This window comes from Aquarana catesbeiana, linkage group LG10, assembly GCF_042186555.1.
Source record: "Aquarana catesbeiana isolate 2022-GZ linkage group LG10, ASM4218655v1, whole genome shotgun sequence".
NCBI classification, from domain to species: Eukaryota; Metazoa; Chordata; class Amphibia; order Anura; family Ranidae; genus Aquarana; species Aquarana catesbeiana.
In genome coordinates, this window is record NC_133333.1 from 77,410,298 (window position 1) to 77,426,072 (window position 15,775).

General features: G+C 42.5%; 1 protein-coding gene across 8 annotated transcripts in view; it reads left to right on the forward strand.

The window, feature by feature from the left end:
• The window catches only part of PPFIA3 (PTPRF interacting protein alpha 3), a 715,578-nt gene that overhangs the window by 364,849 nt on the left and 334,954 nt on the right, over positions 1 to 15,775 (forward strand). For all 8 annotated transcript variants that reach the window (XM_073602297.1, XM_073602301.1, XM_073602303.1 and 5 more), the window contains 2 exons: positions 6,773 to 6,994; positions 11,388 to 11,534. In XM_073602297.1, coding sequence (XP_073458398.1) covers positions 6,773 to 6,994; positions 11,388 to 11,534 — 369 coding nt within the window. The remainder of the gene's footprint in view (positions 1 to 6,772; positions 6,995 to 11,387; positions 11,535 to 15,775) is intronic.

Below are 15,775 nucleotides of genomic sequence, written 5' to 3' on the forward strand. Positions count from 1 at the left end.
AGAGGAAGTAAGTGATTAGCAAGGATTTTGGCGTAGAGTTTTATGTCGACATTTAGGAGGGAGATTGGCCTATAATTGGATACTATTGTTTCATCTTTACCAGGTTTCGGTATCAACGTGATATGGGCTTCTAATAAGTCTTTGGTGACTTTTGGGGATGAGGGCAAAGAACTGAATGATTTAGGGGTAAGTATTTCGTGGAAGGTCTTGTAATAGCTTATGGTTAACCGGTCTGGGCCCGGACTTTTACCAGTTTTAAGTTGTTTTAAGGCCGTTATCGTTTCTTCAATACTGATAGGGCATTCAAGAGCCTTGGAATCTTCTGGGGAGATAGGGGGTTTTCAATATTGTTTTAGGAAGTTTATGATTGCCTCCTGTCTGAGTATGGTCAGTTGTATCTGTGGGGGGGTAAATTATATAGTTTGGAGAAATATTTAACAAATTGGGTGGCAATATCTTCTGGGGATATATAAGTGTTGCCTGCTGGATCTTTAATCTTATGTATATTTAAAGTTGCATTTTATGTTGAATTGCCCTGGCTAGCATTTTCCCAGATTTATTGCCGAACTCGTAGAACAGTTTTTGTGTCAAAATATATTTGTGTTTTAGCGTTTTACTTAACTCCTCTCGGAGTTCCTCCCTGGCCTGTAACAGTTCTGCTAGCGATTTAGTGGCTAGGGATGCTTTATGTGCCCTTGCCAGAGCATGGATTCTAGTGGATAAGGTGGTGATATGATTCAGTCTTTGTTTTTTTCTGTGGGCAGCCATAGATATAAATTCCCCTCTCATCACACATTTATGTGCGGCCCAGGTAGTGGCTGGGCTGAGGTCCTCGGTAATGTTTTCTTAAAAATACTGTGATAGCCGTGTGTTGATATTTTGTGCAATGTCCAGGTCTGTCAGTAGGGAGTTACCTAGACGCCATATCGAATTTGTGGAATAAGACAGCGGTATACTCAGTGTCATGGAGATGGGGTTATGATCTGACAGTACCATCGGGTCTATGGTCGCTTTTGTGAGAAGTGTTAAAACATTCTGGGAGATATAGAAATGGTCAATTCTAGAATATTTGTTGTGGGGTGATGAGTAAAATCTCTATCGTTCGGGTGTAGTGTGCGCCATGCATCATGTAAAGTTAGGTCCTGTAGGTGTTTTTTGATAGCTCTCAGGGCTCTCTATGGCATGGAAGATGATCCCGTAGAGGAGTCGACATTGAAATCCCCACCTACAATGAGAATGCCGGAGTAGAATTCAGTGAGTAGCTGTAGGGTTTCCCGAAAGGAGACTTGTTGCTTATTAGGGGCGTACAGATTTGCTAGGGTTATAGGCTTGTTATGTAGTGTGCTCTTGAGAAATATATATCTACCGTTATCATCTCGCTTAATTTCTGAAACTTGTAGGGGGCATGTTTTCGATATTAATATGGCGACCCCTTTCGTTTTAGAGGTAACATTCGATGCACAAAAAGACTGTGGGATATTGGTGGTTGCCGAGTTTGGGTATGTTATCGGATCGAAAGTGAGTCTCTTGGATGAATGCTATGTATGTTTTGCTTTTCTGTAGTATATAAAGTAATTGTGACCTTTTATCAGGGGTGTTTAACCCTCTTATGTTTATTGAGCATAGTTTTACTTGCGAGTTGGGCTGATTTTTAATTGAACCTCTCGTACTGTTAGTGTTGATATCCATATCCGCCATTTTGTTGGTAAGTGGGTAGTTAAATTTAGAGTGAAAAGAAAAGAGAAATAAGGGAAGGAATGGGGGATGGTCTGTAATTGAGGTAGAATACCGTTTGAGTATCTGCCCAGTAAGAAGGGTCTTGTGATTTGTAAAGGGGGAGGGGAGAAAGTGACTAACCTACTCTACGTTGAGAGAGGTTATGTGGGTACAGTGATTTATCAGTGGAATTAGGTCCAGATATTAATCTGTACCCTTCCACTGCACTGTGTGGGGGTTGGTAAGTACCTAACACAGGAAAAAACTTTGAATAAGATGGTTGATCCACCGTTGCCTTCTATCAAATTAAATGAATGGAGGAGTTATTAATAGGGGTTTGAATATGGTTGTATATTTGACGGTATATATCTGGCATGAAACCGTGCAATAACTGTTTGTTATTGCAAGTGGCCGGGCCTTGTAAATAAGTCAAGAAATTCGTTAGAAAGGGGACCGAAAGCTAAGGTTAGTTTTAGGTATTGAGTTGTGTGGGTCCCTGATCAAGTCTGCCTCTAAATACAATGGATCCTATGATATGCGAGGTGAAACTAAGTAACATCTGAACATCCATTAAAATATTTCAAACAGAAAACAATTAAACATTTCAGATTAGAAAATCCTTGAACTTTTAGAAGCTGGCAGTTGTAACACAGGGTTGACCAAGAAACGGAACCATGTTTCCCCGCCAGTGATCTTGTCCCTCCTCCCGTTTTTGCCCCTCTGACTAGATTTATGATGTAAATTTAAATTCAAATTCAAATTCACTCCGCATCCTGTGTGCGTCCCATTGATTATATGAGTGCCTGGGGGATTATGGGGAAAGGGGTGGAGTAGAGGAAGACTATCGGGTGTGATTAGAATTTAGCCGTTTGTGTTCTGATAGTCGTTAATATGCACGTTGTATTCACCCATATTCCTATCCGAGCCGTTGAGTCCCTTCATGGCGCAGAGGAGTAGCTGTGCGTAGCGCAGCGTAGATGTGAATGAGGAGTGAACTACAATCTATTATCTTCCATTCTCGTTGGTGAGAGAACATGATGGGGACATATGGGTGTCAGGTGTACTTTATGGGAGAGGCAACTTGACTTTATACAAGGCATTTCCCATTGACACAATGGATAATTGGTAGATTTAATGGATGAGAGAGGACTGTTGCTAAATCTACCTGGTCTGCTTAGTAGTCTTACTCTGAAGCGAGTAAGGATGCTATCTATAAGGCAAATAGAATGACTAAGCAAGTGCTTCCCTGTGCCATTAGATGGCAGTGGTGACATATCCCCATGTGACAGCCAGCAAGCAACATTGGCTTATATATGAGAGAAGGGGAGGGCAGATATATATCAAAAATACATCAAAAATACATGTTAATTATACATTACCCAAACCAAACAGTGCCTGTTATGGGGGGAATACACGGACACGGCAATTCCTATAGGCATTCAAGGGATCAGCCATATTAGCCTGCAACAACTACATGTAGTCCGAGTCCGTATGTCATGGAAGTGTAACGAATAAAACCTTCCAGGGTAGATGCGGAGACTCGTATGTGTTAGACAGGGAAGCTATAAACTTATGATAGGGAGTCCAGAGGGATCCTATGCAGGCGTATACATTCTGCACGAGTATTCAGGTACTCTTGGCGGGGAGAGAGAGGCCGCACCATTGTCCTTCATGGCTGGCATAAAGATCGAGTCACCAATGTAGAATTAATCGGGCGAGGTCCTAGGTGGATTGTTCATTAATACAGAAAGGAACAGTCTCGGTAGAGTGAGTGAGAGTAGCGGGAGCATTCGGAGTCAATCAATCCTGGTTAGAAGTGTCAGTTCAGATTCTATGTAAGAACGAGTGAGCTCAGTAATCCCTGCGTGCTCTCCAAGATCGCGGAGAGTTAAAAGGGCTGTGACCGCGATTAGCACCATGGTGAGCGGCGTGTGGTCTGGAGCCCGATGGTGATCTTCTCCTGCAGTATCGTGTATCTTGAGTATCCATCGGTTCTTCTTGATGTGTTTGGCGCCTTGTAGTGAAGTGGCGGTACTCCGCGTACCAATTAGGGACTTCTACTAGAGGGATGTCCAAGCTGTCACAAAATGGGCGCAGGTCTTCTGGCATTTTTAGCAGGGCTGTCCGGCCCCGATGAGTAGCTGACAAGCAAAAGGGGAATTTCCACCTATATTGTATTCCATGTGCTCGGACCTCAAGCAATGGTTTCTGGTTCCTACGGTGTTGCAGGGTAATGCTGGATGGGTCTTGAAAAACTGGATGTGTGCACCATCATGTTGTAGCTGTGGATTGCCCCTCGCTTGCCTCAGGATGTCTTCTTTCAGCTTGTAATCTATAATACAGCAGATAAGGTCCCGAGGGGGGTCGGTCTCTCTGCCTTTGGGGCGCAGTGCCCTATGAATTCTTTCCATTTCAATAGGGGTCTGACGTGGCCTGTTTAACAGGCCATTAAACAGGTCTGTTACTGCTGGAGTCAGGTGTTCAGTATCGATGGTCTCAGGCATTCCTCTGATCCTGAGGTTATGGCGGCGGCCGCGATTATCGAGGTCTTCCACGTGGCACTGTAATTCCCTCAATTGCAGGTTATGGGTATCAATTTTTCTTGTAGCCTTGCAGAGGACATAGTCATGTTGTGCCGTGTTTTTTTCTACCTCATGAACCCTGTTGTTTAGGGTATGTATATCCAGCCTTAGCTCAGCAATGGCGGCTGACAGGGTACCTTTTATGTCAGCCGCAATGGTCCTCAGGTCATGTATATTTAGATATGGCTGCTGGTGTTCTACCTGTGTTCCTGACAGCGTCTGAGGTGACATTTGGGTGGTATGACTTGGTCCTGACAGCTGCGGCTTCGATGTCTGTGGCGGGACGACGCCATATTGCCCCTCTGCGTCCTGAACATTTCAGGGATATTTTGGCTTATGGTCCCTGGAGGCTCACGGGGTGAGCGAGACCGCGATGCTGAGGTGTTGCGGGATGCAGTCCCCATCGTTTTGTGTAAAATTGTGAAGGAATCACCTCCGGTGCTAACGGTGAGAAAGAGGCAACGGCGGGAGCTGTTCTCTCAGGCAGCCATCTCCTTGCTCGGCCAAACCACGCCCCCTTGTTTTTGAGCTTTACAGTTTATATGTCACATTAAAGGTGGAAAAATTTCTGAAATTATTTTTCTTTGTCTCATTTTTAACAGCACAGAAACCTGACATTTTAAAAGGGGTGTGTAGACTTTTTATATCTACTGTAAGTCTTAGAATGGGGTTTAATTGGGTTTAGTGCAGGTTTAAGTTTAGATAGGATTTCACTGGACTTCTGCTTTAACATAGAAAGGGATAGGCTATGGTGAACCCAACTTTTTTGTGGAGTATCAAGCAATGCAAGCAGTATACATTATTAAAGTTTGTCAAAAACGTTTGTCTGATGTGTCTTCTTTGGTCTAATGCCATATTTTTGGTATGTTAAACCTTAGAGGTTAAACAAGCAATTGAGAGCAGCATTGGACTCATCATATGAACTAGTCCAGATGTATAGAGAACGAGAAAAAGAAGACAAGTAAGAAACACAGGCGAGGCAGGTTATTTGTATGTGTGGGCAGGAAAAAGGTGTGTGGAGCGTAAAAATAAAAAAGGGGGTATTAGGGAAATGGTACAAAGCAGAATAACCTCCAGTTTGGCATGGCTGTCAAAAGCAAGGGTAGAAAACCTAAGCATATGTAAGGTTTGAAAAATGACTAATGTTCTCTAGTGGAGTTGGTTTTCAACTTTTAAACTAACCCAAGGACTCCAAATGATATGATATTTATCTAGTGTATTGTTCATCCTTGCACATATTTATAATGTGTCCAAATGATAGCGATGTATTAATTTCCTATCATCTTTACCTATCTTTGAGATTAGTCTTGCGTGGTATGTTTTGGCCTGGCTCACAGTCTCCGCTCTAAATCATCCCAAAGGTGTTCTTTGGGTTGAGGTCAGAACTCTGTGCAGGCCAGTCAATATGCACAAGTCCCCAAGACAGGTTCAAAGGAATCAGTTCAAACCTGTTTACAGTACCAAAGCCCAACAGGGGTATTCGCCCTATTCTGGACCTAAAATCTCAAAACAGATACCTTCACATTCCAAAATTTGGCATGGAATCTGCAAGGTTGGTAACTGACTCTCTGATACAAGGGGAACACATGGCATCCATAGACATCCATGATGTCTATCTAAATGTTCCTATTTATCCACCTCATCAACGCTTTCTGCATGTTACAGTGGCAGACAATCACTTCCAGTTGGTCACACCGCCTTTTGGTCTGTTCTCTGCTCCCCGAGTAGTCACAAAGGTCTTTGCACCTCTTCTTGCCCTTCTCAGAACTCAGGTCACAGACTACCTAGATGACTTTCCCCTGAAGGACTCTTCTCCCATCCAGTTTTCAGCAAACATCCACAGGACAATTCAGATGCACCAGGCTTTTGGTTGGATGATCAATTTAGAAAAATATGCTTTTGAGCCTTCTCTTTGCCTGGTCCTGGACACATCCCAAGCAAAGGTGTTCCTTCCAGCAAAGAATTTTTTTTTTGTGCATCATTCCACCAGATCAGTGGTAGTTTCCTGGGCATTTTGGTACCAGCCCAGCTTTGTAAAGACACAATGAGAGCCATTTACTCCTACTCCTACTTTATTTCTACATGCATTGTGTTTACGTGTTAACAATTAGGTATTAGGTTAGAGGGCTAGGAGTTAGAGATGAGCATTAAACTGAGGTTTAGGGCAATTTCTTTGTTTGTTTTTTTAGCCAAGATTATCCAAAAGCATCAGTAAAATTGGTAGAGATGCATCTGAATTAAAATAATTGCGGCAAGCTCTGAAAATCAGTATATCCCATACTATTCAAAACAACAAGTTTTAGTTTGCGACCAAAGCATTCTGTGGACTATTAATATTTGGTTTAGACAAGGAATGCCAATATTCACTTATTTATTAATTGATCCAATTAATATATATATATATATATATATATATATATTAGTTTGGTTCTAAACACCCAGGACCTATGGTTATTTCTGTGTGTTCTTTTTAGGCTGTCATCAATGGCTCTACTCACCTGGAACTGAGAGGTGGACGAGAGTCAGAACTGGAGGAGTTGGTAGAGAAGCAGAGGTTAGAGCTGTGTCAGCTCAAGGAACGTTTAACCATGATGTGCCGCCAAATGTCCGAACTTGAGGAGGAGCTAAACACAGCACAAAAGGATCTTATAAAGTCTGAGGAGGTCTGTGCCAAACTGCAACGTGATCTGAAAGAGGTAAGTCCACCCTTTCTGTGTTCTCTACCTTATACATGTTAATGAGATACTGACATAGGAAAAACTGCTGTAGATGGCTACTTTATAGGTTTTCTGCACCTCTTCCACTGGGCTTTGCTCAGCAACGGGTGAAGTAGCCCTCACCTGCTGCCTAAAGTGTTCATTAAATCTTACAAGCAGTAGTCCTACCATGTGTATGTCTGCCTATCTTTCCAAGCACAATGCAAAGCTTGTTGAGCAGACCATTTCCCTATTGAGATTTTTTGCCAGATGCAGTCTGATGCAGGTGAAGCCAAGTAATATTTTAAGGTGTCGTCCACAGAGAACTTAATTTGCAATTTTTGACACACAGCTAGGAAACATAAAACAATAGCTAATGTCTAAAAAGTTACAGGATGTAGAATTTTAGTGCACGGCAGAGTATAGGTAATTCCCCTGCTGTATTTTGCAACAATCAGTAAAGCATATTAGAATGAGCCTCACTTTGGAGTACTTTTTTAACCACTTGAGCTCCAGAAGATTTTACACCCTTCCTGACCTGAGCACTTTTTACAATTTGGCACTGCGTCGCTTTAACTGACAATTGCACGGTCATGCAATGCTGTACCAAAACAAAATTTGCGTCCTTTTTTTTCCTTTTTGTTATAATACATATCCCCCAATTTAAAAAAAAAAATAATAATTTCTTCATCAGTTTAGGCCAATATGTATTCTTCTACATATTTTTTCTAAAAAACAATAAGCGTATATCGATTGGTTTGCGCAAAAGTTATAGCATCTACAAACTATGGGAAAGATTTATGGCATTGTTATGGCGTTTATTTATTTTTATTTTTGTACTATTTTTGTAATGGTGGTGAGCTGCGATTTTTAGTGGTATTGCGACGGACAGATTGGAGACTTTTGACACATTTTTGGGACCATTGACATTTATAGAGCGATCAGAGCAATAAATATGCACTGATTACTGTATAAATGTCACTGACAGGGAAGGGATTAACACCAGGGGGCGATCAACGGGTTAACTGTGTGTTTCCTCACTGTGTTCTAACTGTGTGGGGATGGGACTAAGTAGGAGAGATGACAGATCACTGTCCATACTTTGTAGGAACACACGATCTGTCTTCTCTCCTCTGACAGCACAGGGATTAGTGTGTTAACACACACAAATCTCCATGCTGGCTCTCGTGCACGCAATCGCACCACGTGCATCAAATCCCCCGCTGTGCAGCAGGCACGCGTGCCTCCAGTGGCACTCGTGCACCCTCTGGTGGCTCTCCTGGGCAAAGCCGTATATATACGAGATTTCGCCCCAGGGAGCCATTCTGCCGCAGTATATCTGCGTGAGCCGGTCGGGGACCGGTTAAGCGAAAATATTTTTCAGCATTTACAAATTTGGTTTTAATTGTAATACAAGTAAGTGTAAGTGTAATATACCGTAAGTAATGATGTGATGTTACTTTCACAGTTTTATTTTTTTGGTTTCCATATTTTAATCTTGTGTTTCATGTACGGATATTTAGGTGCTGCTAATAATAGTCATCTGTGTTAATCGGGGAATGTGGTGTTTTTTTATTATATAGAAATGCTAACAAAAATGTGTCAGTTTTGTTAACCACTTTAAGAGCGGGCCTCTTTTTTAGATGTGGTGTTTACAAGTTAAAAACATTTTTTTTTGCTAGAAAATTACTTAGAACCCCCAAACATTATACATACATTAACATTTTTTTTTCTAATATCCTAGAGAATAAAATGGCATTCATTGCAATACTTTCTGTCACACCGTATTTGCGCAGCAGTCTTACAAGCGCACTTTTTTTGAAAAAATACACTTTGTTGAATTAAAAAATAAGACAACAGTAAAGTTAGCCCAATTTTTTTACATATTGTGAAAGATAATGTCACGCTGAGTAAATTGATACATAACATGCCATGCTGCAAAATTGCGCCCGCTCGTTGAATGGCGACAAACTTTTACCCTTAAAAATCTCAATAGACGACATTTAAAAAATTCAACCGATTGCATGTTTTGCATTACAGAGGAGGTCTAGGGCTAGAATTATTGCTCTCGCTGTACCGATTGCGGCGATACCTCACATGTGCAGTTTGAACACTGTTTTCATATGCGGGCGCTACTCACGTATGTGTTCGCTTCTGCACGCGAGCTCGACGGGACGGGGCGCATTTAAACATTTTTTTTCTTGTTTATTTTTCCTTTTATTTTTTATTTTTACACTGTTTTAAAAAAAAAAATGTGTCACTTTTATTCCTATTACAAGGAATATAAACATCCCTTGTAATAGAAAAAAAGCATGACAGGACCTCTTAAATATGAGATCTGGGGTCAAAAAGACCTTAGATCTCATATTTACACTAAAATGCAATAGAAAAAAAAAAATTGTCATTTAAAAAACAAAATGGCCCTTTAAAAGCTATAGGCGGAAGTGACGTTTCGACTTCACTTCCGCCCTGCAGTGTCATGGAGACGAGTGGGGGCCATCTTCCCCTCACTCGTCTCCATGTTAGCCCAGGGAACAGACATGATCACCTCCGCCGCTGCCGACGGCTCCGGTACGCGGGGGAGGGCTCCGGATCGCAGCGGGAGGGGGGTCCTCTCCCGCCACCGATAAAAGTGATCTCGCTGTGAATCCGCAGAGACCACTTTTACCTTGTACCAGACCACCGGCCGAACACAGGGATACCGGGTTTATGGCATCTAGCTGCTGCCATAACAACGATATCCGTCCTCAAAGGAGGGACGTACATCGGCAGGCGGCGGTCCAGAAGTGGTTAAACAAGATTAATAGAGAAGTGTGCGTCTGTGAAGTGACAGAGGTGATGTAAGGTAGCAGTGCCAAGAGCAAAAGTGTGATTCAGTGCAGCACTGGAGAGTGGTCTTGTACATTCAGTACGTGGTGGCTAGTGCAGAAGTATGTAGGTAGATTGGTGTCAAGTGGAGTTGTGCAGTGGCGACAATTAGAGTCATGCGCGTTGTTTTAGTGTTAGAATTATTTGTCAGTGCAGCAGGTGGGTTCATGCACAACAGAGCAATGGCGGCAAGTGCAGAAGTGCACATGGTGTAGAGTGTGTTGACATGTGGCGCAGTGGCAAAGGGTAGTGCATGTGAACGCAGTGATGACAAGCTAGAAGGCTGGCCGCAGGAGAAGTCTGAGGACTATATATCCCTCCTCCTCCTCTTTCAGATCCTTGTCGGCTCATTTCTGGGTTCCCACCCACCCGTTCCCCCATACTTTCATCATTTCATTTACATTTCATACATATTCATTCAGGGTATGCCCTCTTTTAGGCATACTGACCAGCTAGGCCAAGGCACACTGCAGGTCTTGGTAGTTGGAATTATTGTATTTCCAAGTGAAGACTCTGACTACAAGCAGAGTAGTGTGCAGTGTAGAAGAATGGCATTCTGTGATTGCAGAAGTTTGCATCAATGAAGTGGCAGCAAGTAAGGTAGTGTAATTGTGAAACAACATTAATTAATAGTGAGTCTTGGTGCAGGGACGGCGGGTACAGTAGTCAGCATTGGTTCAGTGATGGCGGTGACGAGTGGGGTCATGCACTTTGTTGCAGTGTTGGGAAGTGTGAAAGTACATATTGGTACAGTGGTGAAGAGCATGGTCGTGCATGTTGGTACAGTGGCAGCAGGCTGAGTCATGCCCTTTTGTGTAGTGGGGTGAATGGGATTGTGCATGTCAGTGTAGTGTTGGAAAGTGGGGTTGTGCTGTACAATGCTTTCATCCTATTTTCCAGAACCTTTTTCATAAGGGAAAGGCCTGCCATAGTAGGGATGATTGTAGATTATTGTTGTGAAGAAGATAAAGGGAAGTGATGTAGCCATGATGCTGTCAGCAAATCACTCCACTGCAAAATTGCTGTGGGACATGAGCTGTTGGCTGCCATGCCTGCCATTCAGCTTGGTGTCTAAAGTAAAATAAAAGATGTAGGCTGTATTTTAATGAACTCCAAAATGGGTCCATTAATGGTAAATCGAGACTACAAGTTTTGTGCAGCCAATAACCAAAAAACCTCTGAAGTTTTTCACACAAAAGTACCTGTCCACCCACAAATCCTCTTGTCTGATGACCATTAGCTCTGGAGAAGGCCCTTTTCTCGAAACTCAGGGAAATTAAACCTATAATAAGTAAGTGAAAGCGTGCAGAGGGGAACACAGAAGAGGCTTTTTTTTTTTGCCAAAAGAGGTAATAGCAGGTATCGTGCAGTATCTGCTCTTAGGTTAGACTTTTACTGACAGTTCTGCTATAAACATATGCATTGCTCTACTGGGAAAGTGAAATTACATTTAAATATTCTTTTTGCTGTTGGTTTTAAGATTCTGTTCCCTTTGCAAAGTTTTTCTTTTTTTCCTCGACTTCAGGCTCTAGCACAACGGGAGGATATGGAGGAGCGGATCACCACATTAGAGAAACGCTATCTGAGCGCACAAAGGGAAGCCACATCACTTCACGATGTCAATGACAAGCTGGAAAATGAACTTGCCAGTAAAGAGTCTCTCTACAGACAGGTAGGGTAACCAGAGACTCAGCACCTTGTCCTATAGTGACAGAATGTACTGCCCATGCGACAGTATACGTAGTACAGTCCTTTGTTGTGGTTATAAAGCTTAATATAAATAGTAGGCTTTTAAAATAATCATACGTGAACCTGTCAGCAAACCTTCGATTTGTATTTATCACCAGCAAAAACTTGCTGTCACACAATTTCTGAAGCTATCTGAGGGACTGAAAATCTGGGGTGCTCTTTAAAAAAAAAAGTTGTTAAACTTCCAGTAGTAGGCATCTACATGTATGTCTATAAATAATAGTGTGCTTCTGGTTACTATGCAAGTAATTAAATACTGAAGATGTATCAATGTACAATCAAACAGTGAATTGAATAGTCCATAAAGTGCAATATGGAAATAAGTCAATGTGCCAATAGCAATGAAAGCATATAGTGGCCCTATTACCCCCCCCCCCCCTTCTCCCCCTACCACATCCCCCTATCTTCCTATACCAACCTGCATGCAACCATTGGAATTAATCAAGGTGGCCAGCTGGACTGTAAACCTTGGAACTACCCCTATTTACAAATAACATCTACCTTATGGCATTTGCCACCCCGTAAACTCCACCACCTCACTACCTTATTGAGTCTTACCTAACCAATCCCTCCTGTCTCAAGAAGTCAGCTCAATTCACAACAAAGTCGATACCATCGTGATTCTGACTTCGCTATAGATTCAGGCCACATCGGCCTCTGCGATACAACACTCATGTGCACTTTTATAATCTATGCAACTTTCGAGTATATACAAATCATCACCGTTCTGTTCTACATTTTCCTTAGATTGTTTTAAAACGTTTAATCATTGTTATGGTTATGGAACTTAAGTATATATTTAGGCTTTTGGGCCCATGTAATTTTTGTGTTCCTATTCTTGTATTTCTGAACGCTCCTAATAAAATATTATGGAAATTAAAGCATATAGTGGAATGAAGGTGTATCTAATTCTTCTCAAGATAATGATATGTCCCACTGGGTGGCAAACCACGTGAATTGTTAAGGAATTCCACCATACATACATGCCCTCCACCGTAATCAAGCCACTTGCCAGATGGTTGTGATCCCCAATTACAAAGCTCAAACACACATGAGAAATGATGGACCCCTCCGGGTCTCTCTAACTGGGATTAGTCTGGTCCACTGGGTTTCAACATATGATATTCCCCAATACCAACGCCACAACTTCGGATCCAACTCAGCCGCCATAGAGGAAAAGGAACATATACAATACTACTAGAACACATGTATTGTTAAAAACACCACAAGGTACTCGGATGATTCAGGACAATAAAAAACATTCAAGCTTTTGGAGGGGATGATAAGGGACTATATACAAGATTTTAGTAATAAAAACGGTATTATTAGCAGTAATCAGCATGGATTCATGAAGAATCATTCTTGCCAAACCAGCCTATTAACCTTCTATGAGGAGGTGAGCTGCCATCTAGGTAAAGGAAGGCCTGTAGATGCAGTGTAGCTGGATTTTGCAAAAGCATTCAATACAGTTCCCCATAAACGTTTACTGTACAAACTAAGGTCTGTCGGCATGGACCAAAGGGTGAGTACATGGACTGAAAACTGGCTACGGGGGTGAGTCCAGAGGGTACTGATAAATGGAGAGTACTCGGAATGATCTGGTGTGGAAAGTGGGGTCCCCCAGGGTTCTGTCCTGGGACCAATCCTATTTAAGTTATTCATAAACGATCTGGAGGAAAAGGATAAACAGGCCAATCTCAGTATTTGCGGACGATATTAAGCTAAGCAGGGCAATACCTTCTACGCAGGGTGTGGAAACCTTGCAAGAAGATCTAAACAAATTAATGTTGTGGGCAGCTAAATGGCAAATGTGGTTTAACCCTTTCCCTGCCAGGCCCTGTGCTCCATTTTTACACTCAGGTGGCCAGGCCATTTTTGCAATTTTTTCCATTGCTTTTTTATTTTTCCCTTACAGCTTTCAGAGTTTGTTAAAGACCCCCCAAAGCATATATTTTCTGAAATTACAGGACCAGTAGAACACAAATAAGGTGCTACTGATTTTTAGGGCACAATGATATTTGCGCAAATGTTTATCAAAACAATATTTTTTGTTAAAAATACACTAAAATCATTATTAGCAGATAAAAACACAGTACATTTTACAAAATTCCTACTAAATAAAAAAGCTTGACCTGTATTGAGTTAAAAAATAACAAATATTTGTCATTTTTAAATTACGCCTTTTTGCAAAATGGTGAAAACTGAACGTACGCAAAAATGTAAATAACCACATTTCTCTAAAAAATCTGAAGGTTTTCATTGTTCCCTTACAGCTTTCAGAGTTTGTTTAAGACCCCCCCCCCCCCAAACCATATATTTTCTGAAAGCATAGTATCAGTGAAATAAAAATAAGGTGCTACTGATTTTTAAGGCCCAAAGATATTTGCGCAAATGTTTATCAAACAATATATTTGTGAAAAATGTTCTAAAATCATTTTTAGCAGATATAAACACAGCATATTTTACAAAATTCCTGCCAAATTCCTACTAAAAATAAAAGCTTAACCTGTATTGAGCTAATAAATAACATATTTTTACAATTTTTAAATTATGCCTTTTTGCAAAATGGTGAAAACTGAACGTATGCAAAAATGTAAATAACCACATTTCTCTAAAAATCTGAAGGTTTTCATTGGTCCCTTACAGCTCTCAGAGTTTGTTAAAGACCTCTGAGTATGAGCTCAGGGACATGCATGCGGACCTACATGGATGTTAAATCGGGAGCAATGGCTCTGTTCGTGCAGTTGCTACATCCCAAATTACATCAATGGGACTGCCTGCACAGAGATGCATGGAACACCTGTGCATCCCTGTAAAGGTACGCTGTGTATGCCCTGTGTGAACAAGGCCTTAGGCCCCTTTCACACAAGCAGAACGTTCGGGTCTGCCTGTCCGTTTTTCAGGTGGACCCAATCGGAACATTGTTCTGTATGGAGAGGCTGATGTAAATGAACATGTGTCCGTTTACACCCACCTGCATCCGATCCGGTTCGCTAAAAACAGACAGATGGGGATCCCATTCCCCATCCATCTAGCAGATCGTATCGGATGGTATCCGATGGAAATGGACAGATGGTCCGATTCTATTCGACCACCCCATAGAGAACAGCAGGCTGTGTCTGTGTCCACTCTGTGTCAGCGGAGAGGACACAGACCTGTCATCCGCCTGCTCAGCAGACAGATCCCCTGAAAGGGGTCATGCCAGGAATGGCCGGTCCATTAGGGACACCGCCCTTCTACAGGGCCCTGGACTCACGTTTGTATACGTTTTTTTTTTTTTCAAGCCACATGACTTGGCTTAAAAAAGATTGGGCTCGGGGTGCAGAGCATTGCACCCCAAACCCACCCACTTGTGACAATAGCAAATATATATTCGCTATTATCTTCCGGCTTCTCCTCCTGGCCAATCAGGAGGGATCGGGTTGGCTGGGAGGAGAAGCTAATGGACGACGTGAAGATCGCAATGTGCTCCCTGCAGGACTCCTGTTGGATCTTGAACCTCAAAAGTGTGCCCTGATCCCTACCAGGAGACTGGAGTATCTGGGTCTGATACTCAACTTAGCGCAGACCAAGGTGTTCTCCCAGCAGTCAAGCTCTGGAAACTTCAGACTGCAATCCAGCTGCTCTTCTGCTGCAGACCATCTTCCCTCTGGTCTTGCATGCAGGCCTTGGGTCTTATGATGTCCATCGTCGAGATTGTCCCATATGCACAGTTCCATACAAGGGTTCTGCAGAGGGAAATCCTGGCAAAATGGGACAAATCACCCACTTCCCTGGATAACCAGACTCCTCTGGGTCAATTGATGAAGACCTTCATCCTCTGTCGGATTCTAACTCCCTCCCTATAGGCCGAGAAGTCCTTTCTCCATCTCCGCCTGGACAGTAGTCATGACGGATGCCAGCTGGGGAGGAGTCCTAGGTTCATGATTAGCGCAGGGTCATTGGACACCAGAGTAGGTTCGGCTGCCCATCAGTGTCCTGGGGCTGCGAGCAATCAGCCTGTGTCTGGGGCAATGGACGGACCCACCCTAGGGACGCCTGGTCAGAATCCAAACGGACAACCGCTATGATGGAATGAGAAGCATACTCTTCGGTGGGTGGAACCTAATATACTGGCTCACTCAACTATGTACATTCCAGGCATCTACAGTTGGCAGGCAGATT